The 25,937-nt window shown below is 39.1% G+C and overlaps 1 protein-coding gene across 2 annotated transcripts in view; it reads right to left on the bottom strand.

The window, feature by feature from the left end:
* ARK2N (arkadia (RNF111) N-terminal like PKA signaling regulator 2N) overlaps positions 1-25,645 on the bottom strand; it is a 45,382-nt gene extending 19,737 nt beyond the window's left edge. The window contains exons 1-3 of one of the 2 annotated variants that reach the window (XM_082075064.1): positions 25,479-25,645; positions 9,554-10,370; positions 383-3,509 (exon numbers count right to left, since the gene is read on the bottom strand). In XM_082075064.1, coding sequence (XP_081931190.1) covers positions 3,055-3,509; positions 9,554-10,277 — 1,179 coding nt within the window. In that variant the 5' untranslated portion in view covers positions 10,278-10,370; positions 25,479-25,645 and the 3' untranslated portion in view covers positions 383-3,054. Of the gene's footprint in view, positions 1-382; positions 3,510-9,553; positions 10,371-25,478 lie in introns of those variants that run through there. The other variant, XM_082075063.1, reaches the window with a different exon arrangement.
* Between the last annotated feature and the right edge of the window lie 292 nt (positions 25,646-25,937).

Genomic DNA, 25,937 nt, shown 5'->3' with positions numbered 1-25,937 from the left:
GCTATTGGACCCGATATTCAACCATGTAAATCAATGCACACTTTCCATTTCAAAGGAGCTGATTTATGACGGCTGAATATCTGGCTCCAGGTTTGCAGCAAGTTAAAAGAGCGAACACACAAAACAGTATTTACCATTTACGAGACCATTTACAACCATTGGTCTTGCACGGGTGTTCTTAACACTAGGTAGTTTTTGCAGGGAAATTAAGTTGAAATGATATCTAATATGAACTACTCCCTCAGCCTTCTTGGTGCCTTGGAATACTTTCATCCTAGAAAGAGCACAGCTTTAAAGTCTGTATGCTCAACTGCTATAATTCTCTGCTTGTTTTTCCATTCATAACTACTTGAAGTGAAAAAAAACAATGAGCGTCAATGGATAAAAACATGTAAAAGTGTTTAATTTTTGCCCATAGTAACAAAACCCAAACTTTTATCTATTAATACACTGAATTATTTCAGTATTTTTATTTATTTAAATAGATCACCTAGCAGGCTGGCAGAAATCCCTAACGAAGTAATTATCTATTTATGAGATCGATATGTAAAAGTCTGTTTCAGTCTGAGAGATAATTAAGTTCAGCTCATCTCCTTGCACAACTTGTTTTGAAATACCTAATTGCTCCATATACGCTATTTTATTTAAAAAAAAGGTTAAGGCCATGCTTACAGATGTACTGAGTTAAGTGACTCTTACACAACAAAAGAAACCAGTCACTGCAAAAAGCTGCTTCTGCATGCACGGGAAGACTTGTAAAGCTGTCATGCTTTATGTTATGCTGCTCTTATCATTGTCATAAAGGCATATATATATGTATATATCAAATCTATCAACGCCAGAATGATTTGATTTTTTAATATCAGCAAATCTTCCCTGAAGGATCCTAAATTTTAAACAAATGAGGACAAGTTTATTAAATTACAATCCAACATAACTAGTTTCACTTCTACCTACAGTTACGTTAAAAATGCACGCAATTTCAGATGAGGAGGTTTTCTTACAAGTTCATATCAAAAGCTTTGTATCAAAATTATGCATGAAGGTGATCTGTAAAGATTTTATTCCAGTACTTAAAAATTATCTCCTGCATAGTCTTTCAAACAGTGACTGTGAGAGTAACACAGCTCTCTAACCTCATTTTTTAATGAAGGCATCACATATGGTTAAAAAAAAAGTCTGTGCCAAGAATAATGTTAAAACACCAGTGTTAGTATTATACTGAAAACAAAAGGGATTTCTTGAGTTCCTGTTACAGGTTTGATCCAAACCCCACATAAATTGATGGAAAAACTCCCACTGACTTCAGGGAGAAAAAGAAAATCAGATCTATAGAAGATACAGCGGTTACTTCCAACAGGAAGAAAAGTAATTACACTAACATAATTAGGTTTTAAAAGCAAAACAACAGACCGAAAGGAGACATATAGAGTTCTCTTTACTTAAGCTACCTCTATGCAAAGACCTTCAACTTCCATAATGAGAATTTTCATTTAATTTGCTTTAGAAACTTTTAGCAAGTTCCAACTGATGATAAATATATGTTTTTGGTAGCTATGGAGAGTTACTTCATAGGAAGAAAGGCTTTAATGGAGACATGACCAAAAAATCCCTGTCTGTAGTGATAATAATAAGAATTAAATAGAGATTTCTAATATATAGTTAAAATTAATCCTACTTTAAACATCACAGTTTCAAGGCTGCCTATTCAGGCTATCAGTATAAAAAAAATCCACACAATAGCAAGTTATTGTAATATTTAAATGAACCTAAAGTTCTGGCATTCCCCATCACAAGTAAATAATTATTTCAGTGGCATTCAGACGTGGTTCAGAAGAAGCTCTTGCTGTCTGACCCAGACCAGCAGCCCACACCTTCAGACCACCACAGTGTTTACTAATCTGGCTGTCGAGCCTTATTTTAAATTCCTGTGCCAAGGCTCAAACCATCTGCACATGGCTGCTTATCTTAGGACTGACATAACCGTGTTTATTCCAGCATGAAGGATGCAGTTTGGTCGTATATACAGAATAAAGCAGCAGTATTTTCCGTGCATGGGTCATGCAGGCACACGCAGTTGGGTGTGATTCACCTCACCTGACTTTAGCCAAAAATTATCTATTCTAAATTGTTTATGTGGGAGGTTTAGACAATTAATGGAAGAGAAAGACGCTGCCAGGAGGTATCCTCTTGTAGGTTCTTATCTCTTCCCTTTGATTCAGAAGGAGATCCACAGCAAATGACCCCTAAAATTAGAGATGACTTCCACCCAAACTGAACACACACACATATATATATACACACACATGTGTGTATTTGTGCGCACAATATAAGACAGCTGCCTCCATAAATATGCCATGTGCAACACAGCAGTGACAATAATAAAAACTCTGGACAGAAAATTAACTACTAAATGGGAGACAAAAAAAAAAACAACAACCAGTTGCGCACATTTGTTATATATAGCTAAATCTTTAGGGTAAGCTTATTTATTACTTCTGCCTAAAAAGGAAGAAGAATAAAAAATAACGTGTGACATGTTGAAGCTGTAAAACTTTGGAGTAAACAGAGTTAAGGAAATGTTATGAGTCTGTACCTAATCTGCTTCTCTAGGGTGTTTTACATCTTTAAATATAGAACTTACTTCCTAATATAAATGTTTTAACATGCAAAAAGAGCATTTGGATAAATGCTCTGAATGCTCCTATTATAACAAACATAGCTCTACTGATTTTGGGGTATCTAAACAAGGATTCTAAGTTATACTTTTCCAAGGTTGGTGATGAAGGCTCAGTGTGGTTTCCCCTCACACCTTTAAAGGTGTCTGGGTGTGCTGGCACATGCACAGGGGTACAATGTGGGTTTTTTAAAACTATATATATATTCTCTATAAATTAAACAAAAAAACCTAAAATCGATGGTAATAAAGCCCAAAAGAGGAAAAGCAAAACAAGCATACACAAAGAGAAAAGCAAACGTTTGTTTTAGCATAATCCAAAGTAACATCAAGATTGCAAAGATCGAATTTTTTTTGTTTGTTTGTTTGTTTTAAGTTTATGATTGATTCAGATCAGGCTCTGCAATATTCCCGTTCTCTGGAAAGACAGGTGGAAAATTGTTATTGAAAGTCGCTGGAAACTCTAGCGCAGCATCGACATTTTGATATCCCACGTAAGAATTAAACGACTGCTGTGGAAGTACTTGGCTATCAGGCATCTGTATGAAAGCCCCTGACTGCGTGGCAGGGGGGATTCTTTGGCCAACTAGTTGAATTTTAGGTTCCCTGGGCTCCAGTTGTTGCTTGCTTTCTTCGTCCGTGTCAAGACGGGTTAGCTTTTCTATCCACATGCGGAATTTCTCCTCTGTCTGCCTCTGCATCTCGGCAAAGCAGTTCATGGCCTCTTCCAGGACATTGCCTATGCAGTTCCTATCCCACACGGTGCCCCTGTCAAGCAATCCTGGAATTTCCCTGGTCGCTCCTCCAGATCCCCCAGCACGACTGAAGCCAGCTTTAAAGACATTGAGGCCATTTGATAAGACATCGTTAAGTGAGAACATAATATTGTTTATTAAGGCATGTTAACTCAGGAAAACAAACTTTTCTAATTGAGTCCCTTGGGTATGACAATGGGGGAGGGATTAGCAAATATTAACCAACAGTATTGCTGTCCAAAAAAATATAACATTTCACACTCATTAAGATTATAAGAGAAATTTTGGCTTCTTTTTCTAGAATTCTCAGACAATTATGTCACAAAGGTTTGCTGTGTTTTTTTCTTTTAATAAATAAACCAAATTAGTCCAATTGCCTTGCAATTCCTGTTTTGGATTCAACTGAAGGTGTCAAAAACATTATACAAAAACATGTCTAGTTCAAGTTGCAATCCAAAATACTACTGTTTAACTTAGTAATTATGCACATTTTACTTAGATACTTGACCCCTTTTGTAACAGACTGTTAAGTATACACAAAATTGCACACAAGATAACAGAGATAAAGGCTGATATAGTGATTGCAGCACTTAAAGCAGCCAAGCCCAAAGCTTACCGCTCTTGGTCCAATTTTGGAAAACACACTAAACACCAAAGAGAATACACAACACATGCACACAAAGAGATAACGTGAGTGCTGCGCTAACACGTGAGGTGAAAACACCCTCCGGAATGTCTGACGGACACGGATCCATCACAAGGGGAATCCGCACGACATGCAGGAGCGATCAACCTCACACCAACAACAAACGCATTTCTAGCCCCACTTCTAGCCAAGGCAGAAAACAGACAGGGCACAGCTGGGAGGAAATGGTCCTCCTTCTCTCCATCTATCAAAACTGACTGGCTTTGGGATTATCAGGAAAAACTTCAGCAGCAAGAAGCAGCGGCCACCTCATTATCTTTAGATATCAATATGAAAAGGCAGTGTTATTTGTATTTTTAAGTCTAGAGTTCACTCAGGAATCCTCTAGGAAACAATAAAACCCCACGAAACAAGGCCCTGTACCTCTCTGAGTTATAACAAACCACGTGTGCACACCCTCTGAACACACAAACTTTGCCTAAGGTAATTCAAACAAGAGAAGCATCACATTAAACTACACAAAGCAGATACAGAACCTGACAAATTTAATATGTAAACATGAAACTTGTACAAAGTATCCTAAGAATGAGAGAAATCACTGCACAACCTAAGCAAATATTTACTAATAAAAACATAAGGCACTAAATCTTTATAGGGATTCCACTGTGTACATGAAATTACAGTATTACTTAAACAGTACGTTATTTTCAGGAGCTATTTAAATGAGGTATAGCTAAGTCCTTCTGTAACAGCAAAACAAAGCCTAGGATTATTCTTATTTCTGAGCAGCAGCAATGCTACCCACTGGGGCCAAAAACTTGCTATTAAAATCCTATTTTTAAGTACTCTCTCCTGTCTGCTTACCTATCAGACAGGCTGGAAATTCAGTATTCAGATCCTCTGCTCAAAAATGAATTATTTTATAGCAACTGATTTACATCCATACAACTGCATTTTAACTAAAAGTAATGCTATCTTTTTCCTAAAACGTGGTTCCTTTTGTACATTCAAAGTCTTTTTCCTCCCTGAAAAAGACATTCCTTCTCCTCATATAATGTCCAATATGATTATCTTTATTTGTCATTAGTCAGGGATCTTATCCCTAGATCAAGTAACTAAACCTCAGTTCTTCTCATTTCCATGGGCTTACCATCCGACATCTTTTAAATAATGTTGAGTAAGGTTTAATTGCAATTTAAATAAAAACTATTGATGGCAATACGTGAGACATAATCTAACTAGGGTTTTAAAGCTACGAATGAACTAGCATGGTCACAGTTAACAAAACCATTTTGTAAACTGAAGTGAATATATATTGAAATATGTACTACCCTGCAATACTATTTTTAAAAGGCATCATTCATAGTATATCTACAATTTACAGTAGCAGCAAATCGATGGTTCAGATGCTTCCCCTGCAGTTCTTATAACATGGCTTATTCAATCTTTACTGCTGGCCTTAAGTGTTAAAAAAATTAATCGCGTCTAAAAATGCATTTTTATTATACTAAAAAGCTAGCATTTATCTAATTGGTCCTTTTGCTATCTATAAACTTACAGCTCTATAGTTTTTGAAGCGACACCAGATTACAAGAAGAAATTTGCAGTCACAAAAGGGGTCAGAATCCAAGAAGTACATCTTATTTTCCGGATGATACCTCATGCAGAAAAGCATCAAAGAAATTCCCCAATGCTGTCTCTTTAATTTAAGAAGTCTGACAACGTAACAATTTAAGAAGACATGTCACAACTTCATTTTAATCATTATACTATCCAACATTTCCAAATAAGTAAACTACTGAAATTCACTCTTAAATTTCCCCCCACCCTCGTTCTTATACAATTGCGATTCTGAGTTACTTCAACCAAATTCATCCCTTTCAAGATGCTTCATACATGGTCTACGCACAATCTTAGGAGAAAGTAACCTGGCTGGGAGGCCCTCATGCACATTGTTCCCCTCTCTTTGGACTTCTATGTATTAAAAACCCTCTTCTTTTTTTAAATGTGAGCTGCGACACCTCTCTTTCTTTTTATTTTTACATCAATACTGAAACTTTTTAAAATATCTTTTTGAAAGCCTAAAACATGAGTCACTCCTAATTCAATTTAGATTTTTCTGAGTTCTAAAAAGCTCAATGGTGCTAAAATGCTAGTTTTTTTCATATTATATTTGAATTTTTAAAACCCTCTTCCTTCTTCCAAATTTACGCAGAAATAAATACTGATTCCCCAGACTTGCTTTCACGCCAATTTAATTGAGAGTTAATTTGCACAAAGGAAAAGCTTTTCACAGCAGCAGGTCTACCAGAACCTATTTCAGGACTCAAAGATCATGCTCTTATGCTGTGAATATTATCCAGTGTCTGTTCAAGAATGGCAAAACCCTAAATGCCAACAGACAGGCTCAGTCATTAAAGGATAAGAAATTGCTGCCCATCTACCATAATTCAAAAATCACGGCATTCCCTGAATTAAAGAGCCAAGTTGGTGAAAATATTATTGGTAGCATCCATAAAGTTTAGATTGAACCTGTATTTTCAAGTATAAATCAACATCATGTATTCGGAATAACCTACTGTATCGTGCTTAGCTCCTACTGAGCTCACAATATTCATACTGAAGTATTACCAGTAAGATCTCAACTCTTTACTCTTCAGTCCTTGCTGAGAAGAAAAGCAAGAGTTTTAGTTACACAAAGTGAAAAACTGCTTATTTTAAAATGTGGCACTTAACTTTTCAGACCACAGACAAATCAACTGTCTTTTGTAAAACTACGTGTGTCGACATAAGTTGAATACCCAGAGTATGTATAGCCCTTGTATATGAAGGCCACATTAAATTAACTGTAACTAAAAATTTTAGAGCATCTCTGTTGGCAAAGCTCTTTTCCAGACAGCAGCTATCTGAAAATCAGCCACAATAATAAGCTACATTTAGACAGTAACCAACACTACAGCTGAAGTGTTCCAGTACAGTCGGACTGAGGGGAATGCGGTTTACCTGCAAAAGTCTTTTTCATCAATATGCACAGACTTTTTTCAAAAGGAAAAAGTTTTTTCATGCTTATGTCCTTCTGACAGGTGCATTGTAGTTTCTTGACACTCAAGTATCAAGCTAAACCTGAAGTTTTCTCTTCGTTTTTGACTGTGTGCAAAGGACACGCATGGCCTGAAATTCCCAGTAATACTTCTCGATACCCTGTATTGTTTTCAAGCTATGTGTTCATTCCCTAAATTTTGAGGACATTCACAGTGTAATGCTAAGTGCGCTAAAATGGCTTTCCAGTTAAAAAAAAATAAAAATAAAAATATATACATATATATACATATATATATATATATATATAGTTGTACACTTTGCCAGTTCCAAGAAGAGGGATCGCAGATGGCATGTGAACCTTCCGCTGTGATGGAGAGCTGGGAGTCCTGCTCAGACTCAGAGCTCCACTACATCTGTTAAGACCACAACGTTTCAGTAATCCACAAGTAGCACAAGATGCACTTTTGGCCAACCTTGTCCTTATCTCTGTAGAGAATATTTTTCTTTTGCACTTGGAGACTGTTTCCCACAAACCAAAGTCGTTTCTGTTTAAAGGAAAACCGCAACGTGGCAGGTACGCATCGCACCTCGTTCCAAAACTTTTGATGTCTTAAGTGTGATTCAGTGTCAAGCAGATGATACTTGCTACGAAATAAGAATAAAGGGCATTGTTCCCCAGGATGGTTTTTGCACTCCCACATCTTGCTTTGCAGACAAAATCGGGCCTTGGTGTGTTCATCATTAAGTCATCAAGTTGTTCCATATACTACAATGGGACCTTTTCACTAGAAGCATCTCACAGTTAAGGCTGAGCTCAAACACAGAGAGAGCCTAATGACACACAAAAAGTACCCCAGAGTGGTTTTGGGTCTCCGCAATAGAAGCCATAAATCTTGGCAGATCTGAAAACACCATGTGGTGCCTTTCCAGGTCACAAGGTACTTTTACAACTTAAAAAAATAACAGAACCTTGGGGACCTCTTGTGTGTGTGTTTTGAGGTTTTTTTGGAGTGGGGAGGAACCTGTCCCAAAACTCAATGAAATAGTCTTCTTTGACAGGCTTTAAATCAGGCTTCAATTGCCCACCAAAGTGTAAATATAGTAAATAAACAGGCACAAAACTATGAAAGCTAGAAGTCCAACTAACTACTAAATTGGTAAAAATAATTTTAGATCTCTATTAGAAGTTTACTACACAATAATCTTAAAACTATGCCTTTCCCAGACCTTCTAATAAAAAACATTAACTTCCTTTGGGCAACCTGCTTCCTAGCCATACGTGGGAAAAATGCCAGTTCTCATAGTGAAAGAATCATTCACTATAATCAAGTCAGTTAAAACAGTTATTCTGCTGCAAATATTTTAAATAATTAATCTATCAGACATTCATTCAGCAAGTTATGACTAATTATTGCAGTTTTCCTTTAAAAGTTCTGGCCCTATGTAAGCTGATACTTATCTCTAGAAAAAAAAAATCTTTTAGCACAAGAGGAAAAAAGGCATGTAACCCAGTAAAAATTGGCAAGCCAAAAAGTTTATTTTTATGTGATTTTATTTTTGATTGCCATATGATGATGGTTCTATGGTATAATATGCTGCAAGAATAATTCACATAAAACCCTGTCCACGGCACTTTGGCTAGTAAAATAACAAGGACTCAGCAGACAAAAAACTTGAAGAATTAGTCTTTCTTTTCCTAATAAAATAATTAGAGGCCCCTATCATTTACTTCCCCCAATCTTACAATGGATATGTCAGAAAATTTTAAGTGTAGAAATTATAGATCCTATGACACAGGAAAATGGTAACAGCTTTTGCCTAAAATGTTGAAAAATTAAGTGTGAATATAGCTTGGGCACCTGCGTAAACATATTCATAGTTATGTCCTAAAATAGGTGACCAGCTGCAATCTGCATGAACTTACAATAAGGCTAAGTAGGTTTGTCATGCACTGAAACATAGAGCTGCAAGCACAGCGTAAGTGCAATAATAACAGGGCCTTACTGTAACATGGGCAGGAGGGTTGCCAGGTTATTTCTAACACAGCTGCTGAGCTGTGCTCTTAAAATATTAAAGCAAAGCTGGCCACTTATCTTAAGAATGTGTTTATTAGATTATCAACATCTAATGGGATTTGACAGCACTGATAGTTCATAGAGGCTTACAAAGGAAAAGATCTGAAAATTCCAGAACTCAAGGATAGTGCTTCTGCCAATTTACCATTTCTATGCTTTGTCGGTGTGCAAAAGTGCACTGAAACCTCAGAACAGATTTTTAAGATTTGCCCATGTCTTGTTAATACACTGCAGTCTTCAAATTTACACAGAGCTGCAGTTCTCCTGGTTTTTCTCAAGTGTCACTCATCTAATTTAGCATGACAGCTGAGAAACGATGTCAGATGTGTTACAGTTCAGTTTAAAAAACATCCTCTACCTGGTATCTCTGCAGTGATTGTCTTGCTGCTCCCTGAAATCTCTTCATCATCATCTGATGAACTCGTGCTCGAGTCACACGTCAGGTCACTATCACTGGTACTGCTGTCCTGCAGCAGGTTGTATTTCTTGCGAGCAGCTGCCTCCCGTTTCTGTCTTAAGAGCCGGATTCTTTCTTTGTGTTTTTGGCTTCGGTGACCTTTTACCTTGGTAACTCGGCCATTCTGCTTATCAATAGACTGTCGGTTTTTCTTTGCAGCCATTGTTGAAGTTTCGCTTTCGGACCTGGATCGTCTGGATTTCCTCCCCACCACAGCCCCAGACACCACAGAAGGGTCACCTTCTACAGCAGCTTCAGCTTGACAGGGCTCATTCTCTTCTGTGGAAGACAACGTGTCTGAGTCAGCCAAATGCCCGCTGGAAGAAGGGGAAAGCATGCAATGATTAGAAGAGTCACTCTCGTAAACTCGACCACCCGTTGGCTTATCGCTCTCTGTAGACGCCAGCTGAGACTCCGAGGAATCTCGCCTCAGTTCCATCAGTAAGCAAGGCATGGAGGAGAGGACCACAGAGTCCGCTGCGGCGGCCACACTGTCCTTCTGGGTTTGTGTCTCCAGTTCTATTGGCCCATCTTCATCAGGAGCCACCTCTTGCTTTTCAGAAGTCTTTGGAGGAACTTCTGAATCAACAAGTTCTTCTGTTTTTCCCACTGCCTCCATCTTCATTTCAGAACACCAAGATCCTCCTGGTCTCAAAGCATGGAGCACGTGGTCTGGAAGATGGGGTGAACTAGACACAGACTTCAGCAATGCAGCAGCCTGCACAAGAACAGAACAGTAAGAATCATTTACCCAAATAACTAAGTCCTGTTCTTCACAGTATTACCTTGATGATTTAAATTACAGACAGCATGGTTCAGTATCATATTCACAGAATCACTGAATCATTTTGGTTGGAAAAGACCTTTAAGATTATTGAGTCCAACCATTAACCTCCATGTCCCTAAGAACCTCATCTCTGTGGCTTTCAGACACCTCCAGCCTTTTCTTCATTTACTTTTTCCTGTTACACCACACTATTCTTCCTTTCACGTACCCAAGAAAGATGGTACAGGAATCACAACAAACATGGTTTGCCTCACTATAATAATCAAAACAGATCAGAAAATAATAAAAATATTTCTAAACTCTTAATTTATAAAATGTAAATCAATGTATTGTAAGCAACATATGCTAAACTTTTTCACCTAGAACTTTAAACATATTTTAATGGAGAATTTTGCCCTTATGAACAATGCCAGCCAGCAAATTCCCAGAGTCGGTAGTCATCTACCTGGACACACCAGAATATAGTTCTGTTTCCATATCTACGAGAAATCTACTCTCAGCTGAACAGGACCTCAACTTCATAAAATTACCATGTTTTTATGGTAATTTGCAAACTTACAGTACCAACACGACACAGGAGAAATCCAGTCGCTTTGTGCAGAAATCTGAAAAAACAGGCTGCTGAACATCACAGAGTAAACACCTTCCTTTTGCAGTGGAATTGCTGCCAGCAAACCTCTCATACCAAAGACGTATTTAGAAGAAATGCCACAAATCACTATGAAATGGTCAAGGACACGGGTTTACGACATCTACAGGCAATGCCTTTAGAAGCATTAGCTGTGTTTAAGGCAGATTTGTTCCCAGTAACTGCTGCAAGCAACGAACAGTAACCACCCACACCAATATCCTAAATTTCACTTCAAGTTATAATTTAATAAGTTGCATCACTTCAGTGCAAATGCAAAGCCCAAGCTATTTATCTGATTGATAACTTGCATGTTATCAACCCAAAAGTACCAGAAGCACTTTCAGGGAAATTTTATCTATATTCATTATTCACACCCTGCCTTCCAGTTAAATTTTCACTTTGAATTCAAAAGAAAGACGTTTTAATTATAACATTTGCTTACAGATAAATGGTATGAAGTAAATAATTTCTGGGTTTAAAAGTATAATAAACAACAAATTTATGGCAGCCCCACAAAAAAGTGTAGACAAGAAAAAGTAGCGTTAAAACTTAACCTACTGTTTTTTGAAAACACATTTCTGCAAATGAGGACAATTAGTACTTGAGCAACCTGAGAAAGCATGAGTGGTTCAGAGAGATTTTTCTGTACCCTGACAATCCTCCTTCAGTTTCCTGATCCATCCCAAGCTGCCTGTAATTGCACATATGTAATTGCACGTAATTGTACGCTGCTTCCCTGACTCCATCTGCAGCACAGGATTAGGCTGCCTTCCTCCTAAAAGGTGCTGTGAAAAGCTCAGTGTTGTCCTATCTGCCCTAAAACACTTTAAAACTTCATTTTTAAAGAATATTAAAATAGACTTCAGGCTTCCTTCAGGCTAGTGAATTAAATGCTGAGTAGCGCAAGGGGATTACGAAAATATTTACAGAAGAGAAACCCTAGTTAATAAGAGAAAGCTTAGTTAATATCAGATAATACAAGAAAGATGGAGATGACCACTCTAGGTCTGCCAAATAAGTGAAAGAAAAACAAACACCCTCCCCAAAACAAACAAACAAACAAAACTCCACAAATAAAACAGTAAACCGCATATTTACTTGAAAAAAAGCAGAATACATGTTGTAAAATACGGGAACATATAAAGAAAAATATTTTCCAGTACTTGCACTGAGTAATACTCCCTTGAAAGTAACTTAGAAGAATTTTTGGAGATGGTAATTTAATGTAGGCAATAAATATAATGTAAGAATATATTTATTTCCAAGGCCACAGCATGGCATCAACAAACCCAAATGACGAATACACATGTTCTGAAACATAAACACATCCCAATATTGTAATAAGATCAATATTTCTACATATTTCATCTGCAAAACTACATTATCAAATAGTTCTCTCATACAAGCAAGTAAAACACAGATTTGACTATTAAATGACTGATACATGGTGGGATATGTATTGTACCAGCTAGTGCAACTCCCAGCTTTGCTCTGGCCATGCACTTTGAAAAATACCTTTTCTAAGAGTTTTGAAATGTACATGTAAGGAAAAATGTGGTTGCTCAAACACCTACAAGAAGAATGTTAGCCTGACCAAAATAAATGTATTTAATGACTAATTCTAATAACTGCAGAACAGCTTCTGTACTATTCATCCTTTTAGCCTGGGGAGCACAAAGAACAGAGCTTGACACAAAGCTAAAGGGCAGACAAAGAGAACTAGAGACTTGTTCACAAATGTCCTACTTGGGAACACTACCCACCTCTCAGCTCCCAAAGGGACTATAACAACACCTGTACTCGCCTTTCCATCTCTCTGCCCTGTCAGCCAAAAATAATTATGTTGCATCTACACAGTACCACCTCACTAACAGTCTATTCTACAGCTTATGAACATTTTTTTATTATTCAACAGGATCTTACTTTAACTACTCAAACCAAGCCAGTCTGATCCCTCGCACAGCAACCAGTGAATTATATTTTCAGTGATGAAGCAGCATAGGGACTGATAACTTCAGCAAAATGTATCTGGTCCACACCGATGTGTGTTTCTGTGTGTACAGACACTTGCTCTGATGAGGTTTGTACCCTTCAGGTCCTCTGAACTTGCTATTTACAAAGTCAACAATTGTAGTATTAGTATGCATATAAAAGAGAATTTGATATTTATCTCAGTCTGTTGTGACTCCAACAGACTTTGCTGCAGGGAAGAATACAGACAGTTCTTGCAAAGCCTTTTCTCAAAGAAAGAAAAAACGTACTGTTTCACTTCTACTTGAGAAATTAATAAATCAGAGAGAGGAAGATGACACTGAACAACTCCCACTCCCTTCTTGCCACTCACTTTATAACTGTACTAGAAAAAGTAATCTCAAGGTGATGCTACAGGAAGACCAGTTTCTTACTTAAATGAGAAAAACATAGCACTGAAAAATAAGCAGTGATGCTTACAGATACAGATGGATACTTAATTAGACATTGCTCGGAAATGTCATTCTCCTTTTTCTGATGCAGAGATACTGCAGTGATGATTTTAAAAGACAATTCTGTAAAAACTTCTGTGCTGGATTTTTGCAACAGAAATAATTTTTTTTTTCCCAACCACAAACGCAAAACATCAGTGTGTAGAAGCCATCAAATATTTAAATGTATCTGGGAAATATTTTCAATTTGTGAATTCATCTGTAAAGGCACCTAATTTGTACACTACGAAAACTGCACTGTAATTAAGAAATCCAGAAGGATTTTGAAGGTCAGATTAGCAGAGACAGCCCAGCCAGCCTAACAGCTCACTGCCATTAACTGGGATGGTTTTACCCCCTACTCTTTTACCACTCACTCATGACTGAGCAGTCATATTCCTTCCTTTCTACCAGAACTGGCCCATCCTTTCCTGGGTACATTCACTTCACTAAGCCAGCAGAAAACAAAACTAGAGAATAAGTGAAATTTTCTGCCAGACTTGGTGGGAATATGAGGGAAGGGAGGGCAAGTAACAAACCATCCCTTTAGGAAAAAACAAACGTGATTAAAAACTACCTGCTGCTCTGTCTCATCGCCAAACTGAGGGTACTGAATGTTTCTTTCACATCGCTGTTTGCTTCGAGAAGAGATTTTTGAAGATAAAACATTATTAAAAGCAAAAAATTAAATTCAAATACAGGTCTCAGTAGCTTCCTAAAGAACAACTATAATGGAATATATGCTATTAAGTAATACATACTACTGCACAAAGAGTTATACTGAAGATGGCACGCATGCCCTTTATCAATCAATAACTGGCCATGCATACATCCTTCATAATATTTTTGTTCGTTGTGCTCTCAGTAAAAGTTCTTCTTTATAATTGTATATCCTGCAATGTCAGAAGGAAATGAGTTTCGCCCAAACAAAAGATAAGGCCTGAAATACTTTAATAAACACCATGACACCCTAACATTAATTGTACATTGTCATTTTAGGTCTTATTGAATTGATTAATGATAAAGAATGCCTAGCTTATATGAAGCAAACCAGCTCATTTTCTCAGCAGCTGCGGTTATAACGGATTCTTACTTCAGAAGTACTAAGTTTTTCATGGAAGCCTGCTGTTAAAAGTCACTTCAGTTTATTACTTACACATTTCCTCTTACTCACAAGTCCAACAGACCACTTCTTTTCATTTAAACTAGTATAAGAAGGTGATATGGGAAAACAAAACAATCTAGCAGAACATTATCTTTTAATGGCATTTTTGCACTGAAAGAAAACAGCTTGAACAATACCTCCTCGCACCACTACCCATTCATTCCCAAGCTGTAATTTAAAAAATGAGAAACAGTACCTCCATTTTTGCAGAAAATAACATCAAGTACTTCCTTTAAGCTCTTTTTTTTTTTTTTTTTTACAGGAACAAATAGTTTAATTGCACTGCTGCACAGGATTTACTTGTTCATAAAACACAGTTAACCACAGAGATCCTTACAGAGCATGTACTACCTTATAGCCCCAGCGTCACGGAAGTCAGTATTTTCATCTATATCTGAATATGGTTTTGTATTTACACAGAAATGAACAATATAGTGGCTCACACTAACAAACAATTATTTCCATCAACAGTGGATTACATTATCTCACATTTACAAGTGAGGAAGCATAGATGGAAAAAATCAGAGATGTGAGGTAATGACAAATGTATACAACTGAAGTTACTGAAATCATGAAAACCAGCTTTTTTAAAAAATGTAAACACTCAGGCAAAGACCAGCTATGTCCTCTTGTGACAGAGACACATAACTCTGAAGATGTGAACTGCTAATGACTCTGGCCACTTCTGAAGCTTCACCAAAAACCTCTGTAGGTGGATCTGCATGTTGGTCACGCTTTTTTTTTTCTTCTCAAATCACCTATCTTTCCGTCATAAGCCAACATGCTTAATTCAACAAACTCACCAGTTACATTCCAGTACAAGCAACGCAGATATGCCCAATGACAAAATGTCTATGTAACTAAAAACTAATCAATCCGAATAATGAGAATGTTATCAGCAAAAACTAATCTGCATCCAGACAAACACAGAAGTACCAAGGCCTTCTGCACTTCACAACTGCTGTCCTTCGGACTTGTTTATCTCCTCCCCAAGATACCACACATTCTTTTATTGTTTTCTTTTAAGTGTCACACATACCCATGCACTTAAAACAACAGAAGTGTGACCAGCACTCGATTTAACTCAAGACAGTTGACTCAGCTCTGTGTGGATGTGTGTGCACGATGCTCCAGAGCAGATTTTTCATAACACTAAGCCACCCCCACATGGATACTGTGTAATTTATATAGTGTTCCTTTGAAAACGTTGCCCTAAAGCTGACGCACCGGCATATAATTCTACCTAAAGGCGCATTTCTGGGAGTGGAGCTGGCTCTTTATCAGATGATTCACAAATCAGGCCTGGTAGCAATTCTGAAGAACAGAAACCTGGTAAGAGAATCACAGTGCCAAACAAAAGAAGAAAACATTAAACTGTGTTTCAACTGGTTTTGCATAAACAAACGAAGGTTAAAAATAGGCTGCTCCTACTGAGAGCTCAACAGGCTGCATATACAAATTATCTAAGGCCACATAAAAATTACAACTGTATGTGTTAAAAGGTCTGCACAGCATCCTTTGCAACCTTGAAAAGCAACATTTTTCATTATTAATAAGAAGCAAGACTTACATTTCAATACAGGTTTTTACATTGTAATGCTTAACGCATATTCTGCCTCTTTCAAATGAAAGATAACTACCAGCTATGGGTTAGTTCACAAGCCTGCGCACAGGCTTCCAGAAACATCCACCAGCTGCACTGGAATCCCACAAAAACAAAACCCAAACAAAAACAACATGGTCCTTGGAAAAATAAATTCATTATCATACAGATAAAGGCACACAAGGTTGGCTGCACTTACCCTTCCAAAATCTCATTTGTTTCTCATAGTGAAACCATTTTTCTCAAGTGCGCAGTCATTTAAAGTCTACAATGCTCTCTACTCTAAAAATTAGAGGGGACATATTTTTATTACTACCTGTTTGTAAAATTTTACACCACTCACTTTTAGATTTTTCATTATTTTTTCAACAAAACTAGTGGCAGAAATCAATGCCAGGAAGCAATGCCATGCTTAATTTCTTTTTTCTCTCGGCCATAGATTGGCTTGCAGAAGATCACCCTACTACACACCTACTGAGGATAGTCATGTGGATGTCCTATCTTTTCCTGAGTTTAACAAATTTTCCCACTTTACCTATCCATTGCTGTTACTCAAAAGGAAACGCATTGTGTGCTTCTTCCGCTGGTTCATGCCATTTTACACAAACAGACTTCTCAAGAAATCAAGAATCGTAGAATCATAGAATGGGTCCCTTTCAAAACAGGACATGATTCTATGAAATGCTGGTCTATTGTTCTACCATGTTCAATAAAGCAATGCTCACAGAAAAGCCGCATTTTAAATTGCAAATAACAGTAGCAAATCAATCCTAATCTTCAGAGCACTGATTTTCTTTCTACTAAGAACAGTTACCTGAAATACCCTAAACGTAATCACACATTGCGTTACCTGCTAGTAGCTCCAATTGGCAAAACAGGACAACTGCAATTAAGTTGGAAGTCATAAAGTCATCTCAGTACTACAGTATTAATTTGGGAAGGGTTTGAGCCTGTCCCCTGCAAAAATCAAAGCCAGTCCATCATGGAGAGGCACAAAATGACCTTGCTATGGCTATTATTTGGAAATGCGGAAGCAGCAGTGAGTGCTGCGGGACACCAGCAGCCCTTGAAGTCCATCCTGCAGTCCACCACCACTGTAAAGAGGTAGAACTTTGCTACCCGCTGGGCCAGCTAGCACCCATCAAGTAAGTTATTTTGTAATTCAGTCTCCCAGAGGAAAGCTGTGTACCTCATCACCGGGCTGAATGGGACCAGGGTCAGGGTCCAGAGCCAGGTGAGCATCTTACACAACAGGCCTGGAGCTAGGGAGAGCATTGGATGGTTCACCCGATCTTGCAAAAACACCACTCCAAAATTGCACAAGCCTTGACATCAGGAGGGGAGATACTCTCAGCAGATAAGAGAGATGTTTTGTCAAGTTCTGTGTAACATTCCTTTCCAGTAACAGCACTGCCTACCCAAACCATGCTACAATCTCCCCATCTCTTTCAGCTATCCAAGACCTCAAATCTCTCCGCTCCAAGCGGTATGGATTTATGACAGCCACTTAAAGATGAGTTGAGAGATATTAAGTGACTCTACAGTTTCTAAGTATTTAATGATCAGAACTTTTTACGCATCTTTGCCATAGGAAATAAACAAAACAGACCCGCAGATATTTTAAAGCTTCAAATACTCAAATTCCACACCAGTGCTGTGTGTTTGCTTTAAGTCAGTATCTCCCTGGCATAGGGCAGGAACATACGTATTTTATGGTCTGGCCAACTGATGAAGAGAGAGGAGGTGACATGCTCAAATTCTACAGAAAGGCTGGAAAGTAGCTGTAAGCCAAAAAAACCCTGATCTCAATTCATTTCCTCATCCACGAGCCACTAATATTATTCATTTACTTCTTTAATTATTAAGCTAGTGGTATAAAATCTAATTATTGGAACAAAGTTGCAGTAGATAGATTACTGAAAAATAAATCGTATCAACTCACTAAAGGCAAAGTCACATTGCATTCAAATTATGAAAATGTTAGTAACCATAAGATACCAACCACTTTCAGGCTGTTCTTGATGCAGAACCCTTGATCAATTTTTGACCAGCAACAAGAGCTGCCAATTGATTTCAGCTAACAATCGATACCGCAGTCTTTACACGTCCAAAGTGCTCCTGACGAAGGAAGCACTCGTGATGTTGGTCTGTCCTGACCTAATTAGGACTCCGTAAGTAACAGGTTCACTGGACACAACCTTCTCACCAAGAACACTCACCCACACCCCTGAACCGCACTTAAGAGTGCGGCTAACTCAAGATTGCTAACTTTTGAGCACGTAACCTTACAAAACCTAACACTCTGCTCCCTAGTTTACATTTCCTGAGAAACTGATGCAACAAAATGTTAAAGTCTCACAGGATGGCAAAGTCATAGACAAACATCTATAGACACAGGCAAGAAGTAGAGGGACGGCGGCACAGCCTGTAAATGGACGGAGAACGAAGCCTGGTAAAGAAAAAGGACAGCACAGGACGGGGTTAATTTAGAATAAGCTTTTGACAAACAACAAATGAAAAACAGTAGGAAGTAAACACAGGCTGGGTCTACAAATGAACACAAGCTACCTTGAGTATTTCAAAATACAGAACTGACTGGGTCAAAAGCCCGTTACACGTGTGTTGTGAATAATGCCTCTAACACAGGTTTTACTATGAGACACTTCCTATAATACTTACTCCCGGTTAGCAGAGGTGAAGAAATTTGACCTCTACATCAAGAGGGTAACAGACCAAGCAGGAAACAGACATATCTTTCCCACAACATACAGAAGACTTTGCATGTATTTGACTACAGAAATTAAATAACAGCATCTAAGGGGATACCAAGTTACCAGCTATAAAAAGCGCACAAGAAAATTAAAGGGTAGTTTTCATCAGTAGGATGCAAGTACTGCCAGGGGAAAAAAAAAATTAAAAAAAAGAGAAAACACAACACAAAAAACCTTACTTACCCTAAAATGAAAGCACCATTTACCCCAAAGAGATCTGTTGTGTTATTGCTCTTGGTTTAGGAAAAAGACGTTCAGCTAGCAGAGCCTTCTTTAGAGTTAAACTTATGGTTAGCAACAGCAGACATAAACAATATAAACTATTTCCCTAGCAAAAGGGTAGATAGAATTAAAAAAAAAAAAAAAAGCATCAAGTCTGGAGTATTAGTTCAATCTCATTCTGTTCATCCAACAGAGTTATTATTGCTGTAGCTTGACGAGTTCCATACAGATAAACACTGAAATCCACTACAGGTGTTAGTAAGTAGAAAAAACATTTTGATCTTGTAAAACAAAGCAGGGAAATCAAGTGTCTGTAATCAAATACACTTCAAATAAACTTCTGTAACTCCAGAAGCCCTCAGTAATTAGCTAACTGTGGTAAGATATTCACTAAATGTCCCCAGCTTAGTTTTATGGTATTCAACACTTTCTGGATTTTCTTTATGGCAGTGAGCCCATGAACTGCCTTTGAGATGACTTACTAGTATCAGTAGCTGTAACCATGGAAAACATAACTTCACTTTAAAGGCTTTTTAAAAACAAAACTTAAAATGTTTGGTTGGGAGTTTTGTTGTTGTTGTTTTTTAAACTCCTCACAGGTTCTGCATAGTGCTGATCAAAAGGTATTACCAGTTCTGGAGGAACCATAGTTATTGTCAACTCAAACTGTATTTGTCAGAATCGGCTCATGGGCTCTGCTACCCACAAGCCCATTCCTTCCCCCATGATAATTTCCAAACCATGATGAGGCCTCAGGCTAGCAGTGTTACATCCAACTTCATTAAGAGACAACCTTGAAAACCCCCTTATCTTGCACTGTATTTCCAACCACAAGTACAAGGAATCAGCAGACAGCCTCCTGACCTACTTTTTATCATTCTTTTCTCCTTCCATAAAATTCTGCTTTTGTCAGGTTACTTGGAGCTCTCTCTCTTTAGCAAGAATTGGAATTCCCAGAGAGCAAGAACTCGGAGAGTAAGCTGAGGAGTCGGGACATCACCAGCTGCTGCAAAAGCCACCGTACCACAGAACAGCACTGTTATAACCTCACATGGATATCAAGTTGGTTCTTTTTACTTCAGAAAGTTCGACGATGCTATTGGAACACAGAGTGCCAACTTCAAACTGGAACCATGGAAATGTGATATTCCCAATGAGAAACAAATTACTGAAATGGTAGCAACTGCATCATAGCACAGACAACTGGTATTTTAAAGCCTAGCTCTCAGTTATTCCTGGCTCTGCTGCTGTGAGTCACTTGGTCTTTACACGTTTTGGATGAATGGAAGCGAAACCTGAGTTCTCTAAAATAAGTCTTGAAACACTAATGACAAAGCACTCAGGAACAAGACACTACAGCAGAAACATAGCAAGGACAACACCTATCCAATCATGGTTGGGCTCTGCCTGCTTATTTCCAGGAAACTCTGAAGCATCAAAGCAGAAGAGCATTGTGCAGGACACTGCAGGATTCTCACTAAAAAGTCAAAGTCATGATCCAAGCATATTGACCCAAAAATGCTAGCTTGGAAGAGCCTTAAATACTTGTATTTAATTAAAAAGTGACCACCTGTTCTGCTTATGATTAAGCTGTCAGACTGAGTCCTAACAGCTTTTACGCTGTCTTCTTGGAGATCAAATATCACAAGGTCTGCTATGGCTGAAGCCTGTACACTATTCTGCTACTTGAATCAATTTCTGAGCATTTGAGAGACAGGCTACATGGTCAAATTGATACAAAACCCTAAATACCTTATAAAATAAAAAGGGACATTGGGTTGGATCATTCCGAATCCAAAGCTGACTCACCACATGACCACAGGCATGTTACTTGACCTCCCTGTATGTTCAGTAATGCATCTGCAACAGTGAAACGGCAACACCTCAGCGACTGAGCAGCATCTCATTTTCAGTCCTGAATGAGTAATCCATGTGTGCCAGAATGGCAGAAAGTCAGAAATATCTGTGGAGAAATTGCTACATTGTACAGGCTCTGTTCATGCTGATCAGACATGTGAAAAGCGAACACTAATCAGTGGGAAAGGGCAAACACAAATTTAAATTCCAACCCCTAGCAGTAACACTGAATAAGTGACACGGTATCAGTCACTCCAATCCAGCTCAGAGACATACTCTGTTATGATAAGGCAACTGCAGAAGCTAATACTTAACTACATGCACATTTTCATTTACAGTCTCTTTGATCCAGTTTTTTTTTTGCTCAGAACTGCACATTTGTAGATGTTACAGTCCAGACCTCAAGTCGCAGACCCAGAACTGTGCTATGCATCAAAAACGTGGAACAGAGATGTGACAGAAAGACAAAACAAATAACCACAAAAATCATACTAAGTTCCCTGGGGTAACATTTGCTGCCACAGATTCCACAGATTCAGCTGCCCCCAAGTTACAGTGCTAAAGGTCAGTTCTCTGCTGAATTATGATTCTCCTACTGGAAAACTGAGACAAAAGTGGTTTCCTTGCCATGTAAACCTCAGGTTACCTCAGAGGTGTAACTGCACAGTGACACGCACTGTATCACGCAACTTTATCCCAAAGCTCTTTCCCAGCACTACCATGTCCCCCTCTTCTACTGCTGCTTCATTTTTTGTTCCCCATTGCAACTAATAATGCTCAAGAGAGCAAAGATTTTTCAAGTTTTGGTACTTCTTTTCCAGAGTGCAAGTTATATGCTTGCAACTATGCTAATTAAATCCTTCACTGTGATCTAGTAAATGTGTTATTAAATCTGCTGCTCAGTTTCTGTCAATGTTCACAGTTTCATAAGTAATTAATCAACTGCAGATAAAAACACAAAAGCTGAGACTGACCATAGACTAAATTCTGTCAAGAAGTACCACCAACACACTAACTTGGAAATGTTATAGAAAATCAAATATAGGTTTACTGATTTGCAGAGTTTCCAAAGCTTTAATGTATCTAGTGGTGACCTTTCGGTCAGAGGGTAACCAGACAGTTGCGAACGCTCAGTCTGCAGCCGCTTTCACAGCGTGGTACATGGGAACTCCCACCTCCTTAACAGATGTTTATAAGTGAGACATTGATATACAGGTGTGGGTCACAGATGGCACACACATCCTTGGTGGAGCAGGCAGTTCATCTGATAATATACAAGAGACAGTGAAGAAAGTGAACAAAATCAAAGTAAGGCAAAGAAGCCTGCATTTTAAAAGTAAATACTCAGCAAGGAGAAGTGGGATTAGGATAACCAAGGTAATTATTTCTCACTGCTCCGATCAAGTTACACCAACTTATCTACCTAATGCTTAGTGTTCAAAGCCCCTCATTATTCTCTATACTTACTTCTTGCTCATCCAATCTTATCTTACCTCATTAATCCCCACCTCCTTCACACCTCGAGCTGCCACTGTGATCTGCCCATTTGTCAAGCGCACACAAACATCCTTCCTACCTCTCTCTTATCAGCTGGAGCACTGCTTGGTTTGTGAGCGTATCAACCACTCTCAACTGCCTTGTGGTTGCCTTCAGGTTCCTTCCCTTTTCTTCTCCCTTCGCAGTACCTCGTTTAATGTATCCACTCATTTCCCAACTTGTTTGTGCACTTTAATTTCTATGGAGCAGGCAGCCTTTGCATGCTTACAGAGCACAAGCAGAGATGGCCAGGCTGACCTGCAATACACATCGTATGCTTGAACGTGTAAGACCACAGTCTTTTCCTCTTCCTGATTTCTCAGGAATTTCTCATCGCAACTCTTCACGATGCCAACTAGCAATTAGGCTGAAGAGCAAACAGAAATAGTTGACATGTTATAATTAAAAATTCAAGTGTTTCAAAATGAGTCAGAACTGTTATCCTCATACTTGAGCACAAATACCAGCTGTCCAAACTCACGTACTACCTTCCATCACCGTCACTGTCCCTCCTCCTAATCCCTTAGACAAAACACCTGTGTTACTGGTATACCAGAAATACAGAAAGCAGTATTATTAGCTTTTAGTAGCCACACAACCACCCCATTTGGAGCGTCTTTTGCCAGGACGAGACTCATCTAGACCACTAGATGTGAAAAATACTCGGTAAGTGATGCTTAAAAATTATTGCTGTTGGACAGCTGAGTTCTCTGGACATTATCTCACTGTTTTTCTACTGTACATGTATATAGGGGAGATGTTTGTGTTTAGCAAACACATAACAAGCAACTTACTGTTCTCCTCAGAGCTTGTTACAAACCTGTTCTCAAAGTCAATGGGGAAGCTGCACTGGTGTGACTGCCTGCCTGCCAGCTCTCCTATCACAGAAACAGCAATCACAGGTGGTAACTAGGGCAGGAGAACCACACGATGAGACCTCAATAGAGCACCGTGCCCAGTTTGCACCTCAAGGTCAAACATTACGTTTTTTTAATAGACTTAAGCAATGTAGGATACTTTAAGAGAAACGATTTACATTTAACATGTTTGCTGTTCTAAGGGGAAAGCTATTACTGTTAGCACTTAACATTCTGGCTTCAAAACTGGAAAAAGGCTCGTATTTGCCTGTAAGTTAAACTTTTATTTGGTCTTGCGCATGACAATTACCAGAGAAGTCGTAAACAGAACCTATTTGGAGGGTGGGCAGGGGAATTAACATAAATTTTACATTTTTAAAGAGATGCTGAAGGGTTCAAAGATTAGCTTCTCATTCATTTTTAAAAGCTAAAATTCCCATTTAAAAAAAAAAAACACTCACCCCCAAATAAAAAGGATTTACACTTTTGTCATAGCATCTCTACACACAGCCTTTGAAATGCTGATAGGTACTTTGTGCTAGTATAAAGTATGTAACTAGTTACAGCCAAGACCTTGTTTAACTAAGTTGTTGCAGTTAAGGACTTATAAAGGTACCTACAAACTTTAACAGAAGTAGCCTAGTTCCACTATTAATAAACTACGACATAAATGTAATTCGACAGTACTAAAAGGTGGAAGCTCTCCCGACCAACTACACAATGATAACCTCAAAACAAAGCACCAAGTCTTTCAAAAAGCGGCCTTTTTAAGCAGTTGTTTGACAACCTCAATGAAAAGAAAGTTACAATACCAGAATGGGGGGAAACAGTTAAAATATTACAAGTCTGCTCAGCCTGCTTTTCCCCTTTTAAAGAAGAACAAGCAGCGCAGTTAAATGTTATATTTTCCTCGGACGCCGGTGCCACTCAAAGCCACATCTGCAACACATTAGATGTCAGAGCTCAAGGGGAACTCAGGCCAGATAAGCATCGAACAACTTGAACTCGTAAAGAACGTTTAACGAAGAACTGTTGTCTTCACATAACTGAGGACCTGTCGCCTGACCCCAGAGACATCGGACTATGAATCATTAATGTGAAAAACAGTCTCTTCCCGGAATATATACTGATACCTGTATGCATACTGATACCTGTATTTACAAGCTAATTTGGGGAGAAGGGTAGCCAAAGAACCAGGAATCCATATTTTTAATAGATTGATAAGGGGAAGGGTATTGTATATGAACTGAGGCAGGGTCGGGTGGTCTGTAAACCCTGCAGTACCCAACCAATGTGGAACTGGGGAGGGAGACTGCAGCCAGGATTTTGGGGGGATATAAGCAGGGGCTTTTTGCCCTATTACATGTGCCCACCTCCAGGTAGAACACCCAGAGTTGCAATATCGTTATTAAAAAAACTGCTTTGCTGAGAGGTCCTGCCTGAGCCTATTGTATTTGTAAAGTAATTGTTTCCTACAGGACTATGAATCCTTAATGTAAAACACAGTCTGTTCCCAGAATATGTACTGATACCTGTATGCATACTGATACCTGTACTTACAAGTTAATTTAGGGGGGGAAAGGTAGCCAAAGTACCAGGAATCTATATCTGAAATAGATTGATAAGGAAATAATTGTTTCCTACAAACTTTTTTCCCCACATAAAATACATACCCCCACATCGCCCAAGGTGAAGAATTAAGAAGGAAAAAGAAAACGCTGAAGCAGCATAAAACGAGCGTTGCATGCCTTGTTTTTTGAGGGTTTTTCTCTAGGGCGGCCCCACGGTATATTACAGAAGAACAGAAGGTGCTGTGGCAAAGCTCTGACCCGCCGAGTTGGGACAAACCCCCCCGGGCCCCGCGTTCCCCTCAGTCCCGCCCGCCCCCGGCGGGTAACGGCCACGGGCTGAGGCCCGGCCCTGCGGAGCCCTCACCTGAGCGACGCTGGGCCCCTCCTGGCCTCCCCCGCGGGGAGCAGCAGCTGGGGCATGGGCAGCCGGGAGGAGCCGGGTGTCCGCCGCTACGCTGCCCCGTCCCCGCCGCTCCGGACCCCGACGCCAGAGAAAATGTCACCGGAGGCCGCGGGGCTCCGCTGCTGCGCCGTCACTTCCGCCCCTCCGGAGCAGACGAGCGGCCGCGCAGAGCGGCAGCGCTCACCCACTCGCCAGCGCCACCCTGAGGGGGCGGTGCGGCAGTGGGGGGAGTCTCGCTCTGAATGGAAACACCTCAAGTTACAAAACAATAACTTAACCCAGTTTGTGCCGCTTCTGTGTGATTACAAGTGGTTCAGAACAAGGAACCTGGAAGAGTCACTATGTTGACGTCATTAATGATTATCAATATGGAAAGGGTGAGTGGCAGGAGGATGGAGCCAGGCTCTTCTTGGTGACAAC

This window comes from Streptopelia decaocto (assembly GCF_964273445.1).
Source record: "Streptopelia decaocto genome assembly, chromosome: Z".
In the NCBI taxonomy this organism is placed as follows: domain Eukaryota; kingdom Metazoa; phylum Chordata; class Aves; order Columbiformes; family Columbidae; genus Streptopelia; species Streptopelia decaocto.
The sequence above is the reverse complement of the archived record's forward strand: the minus strand, read 5'-3'. Positions and strand labels throughout refer to the sequence as shown.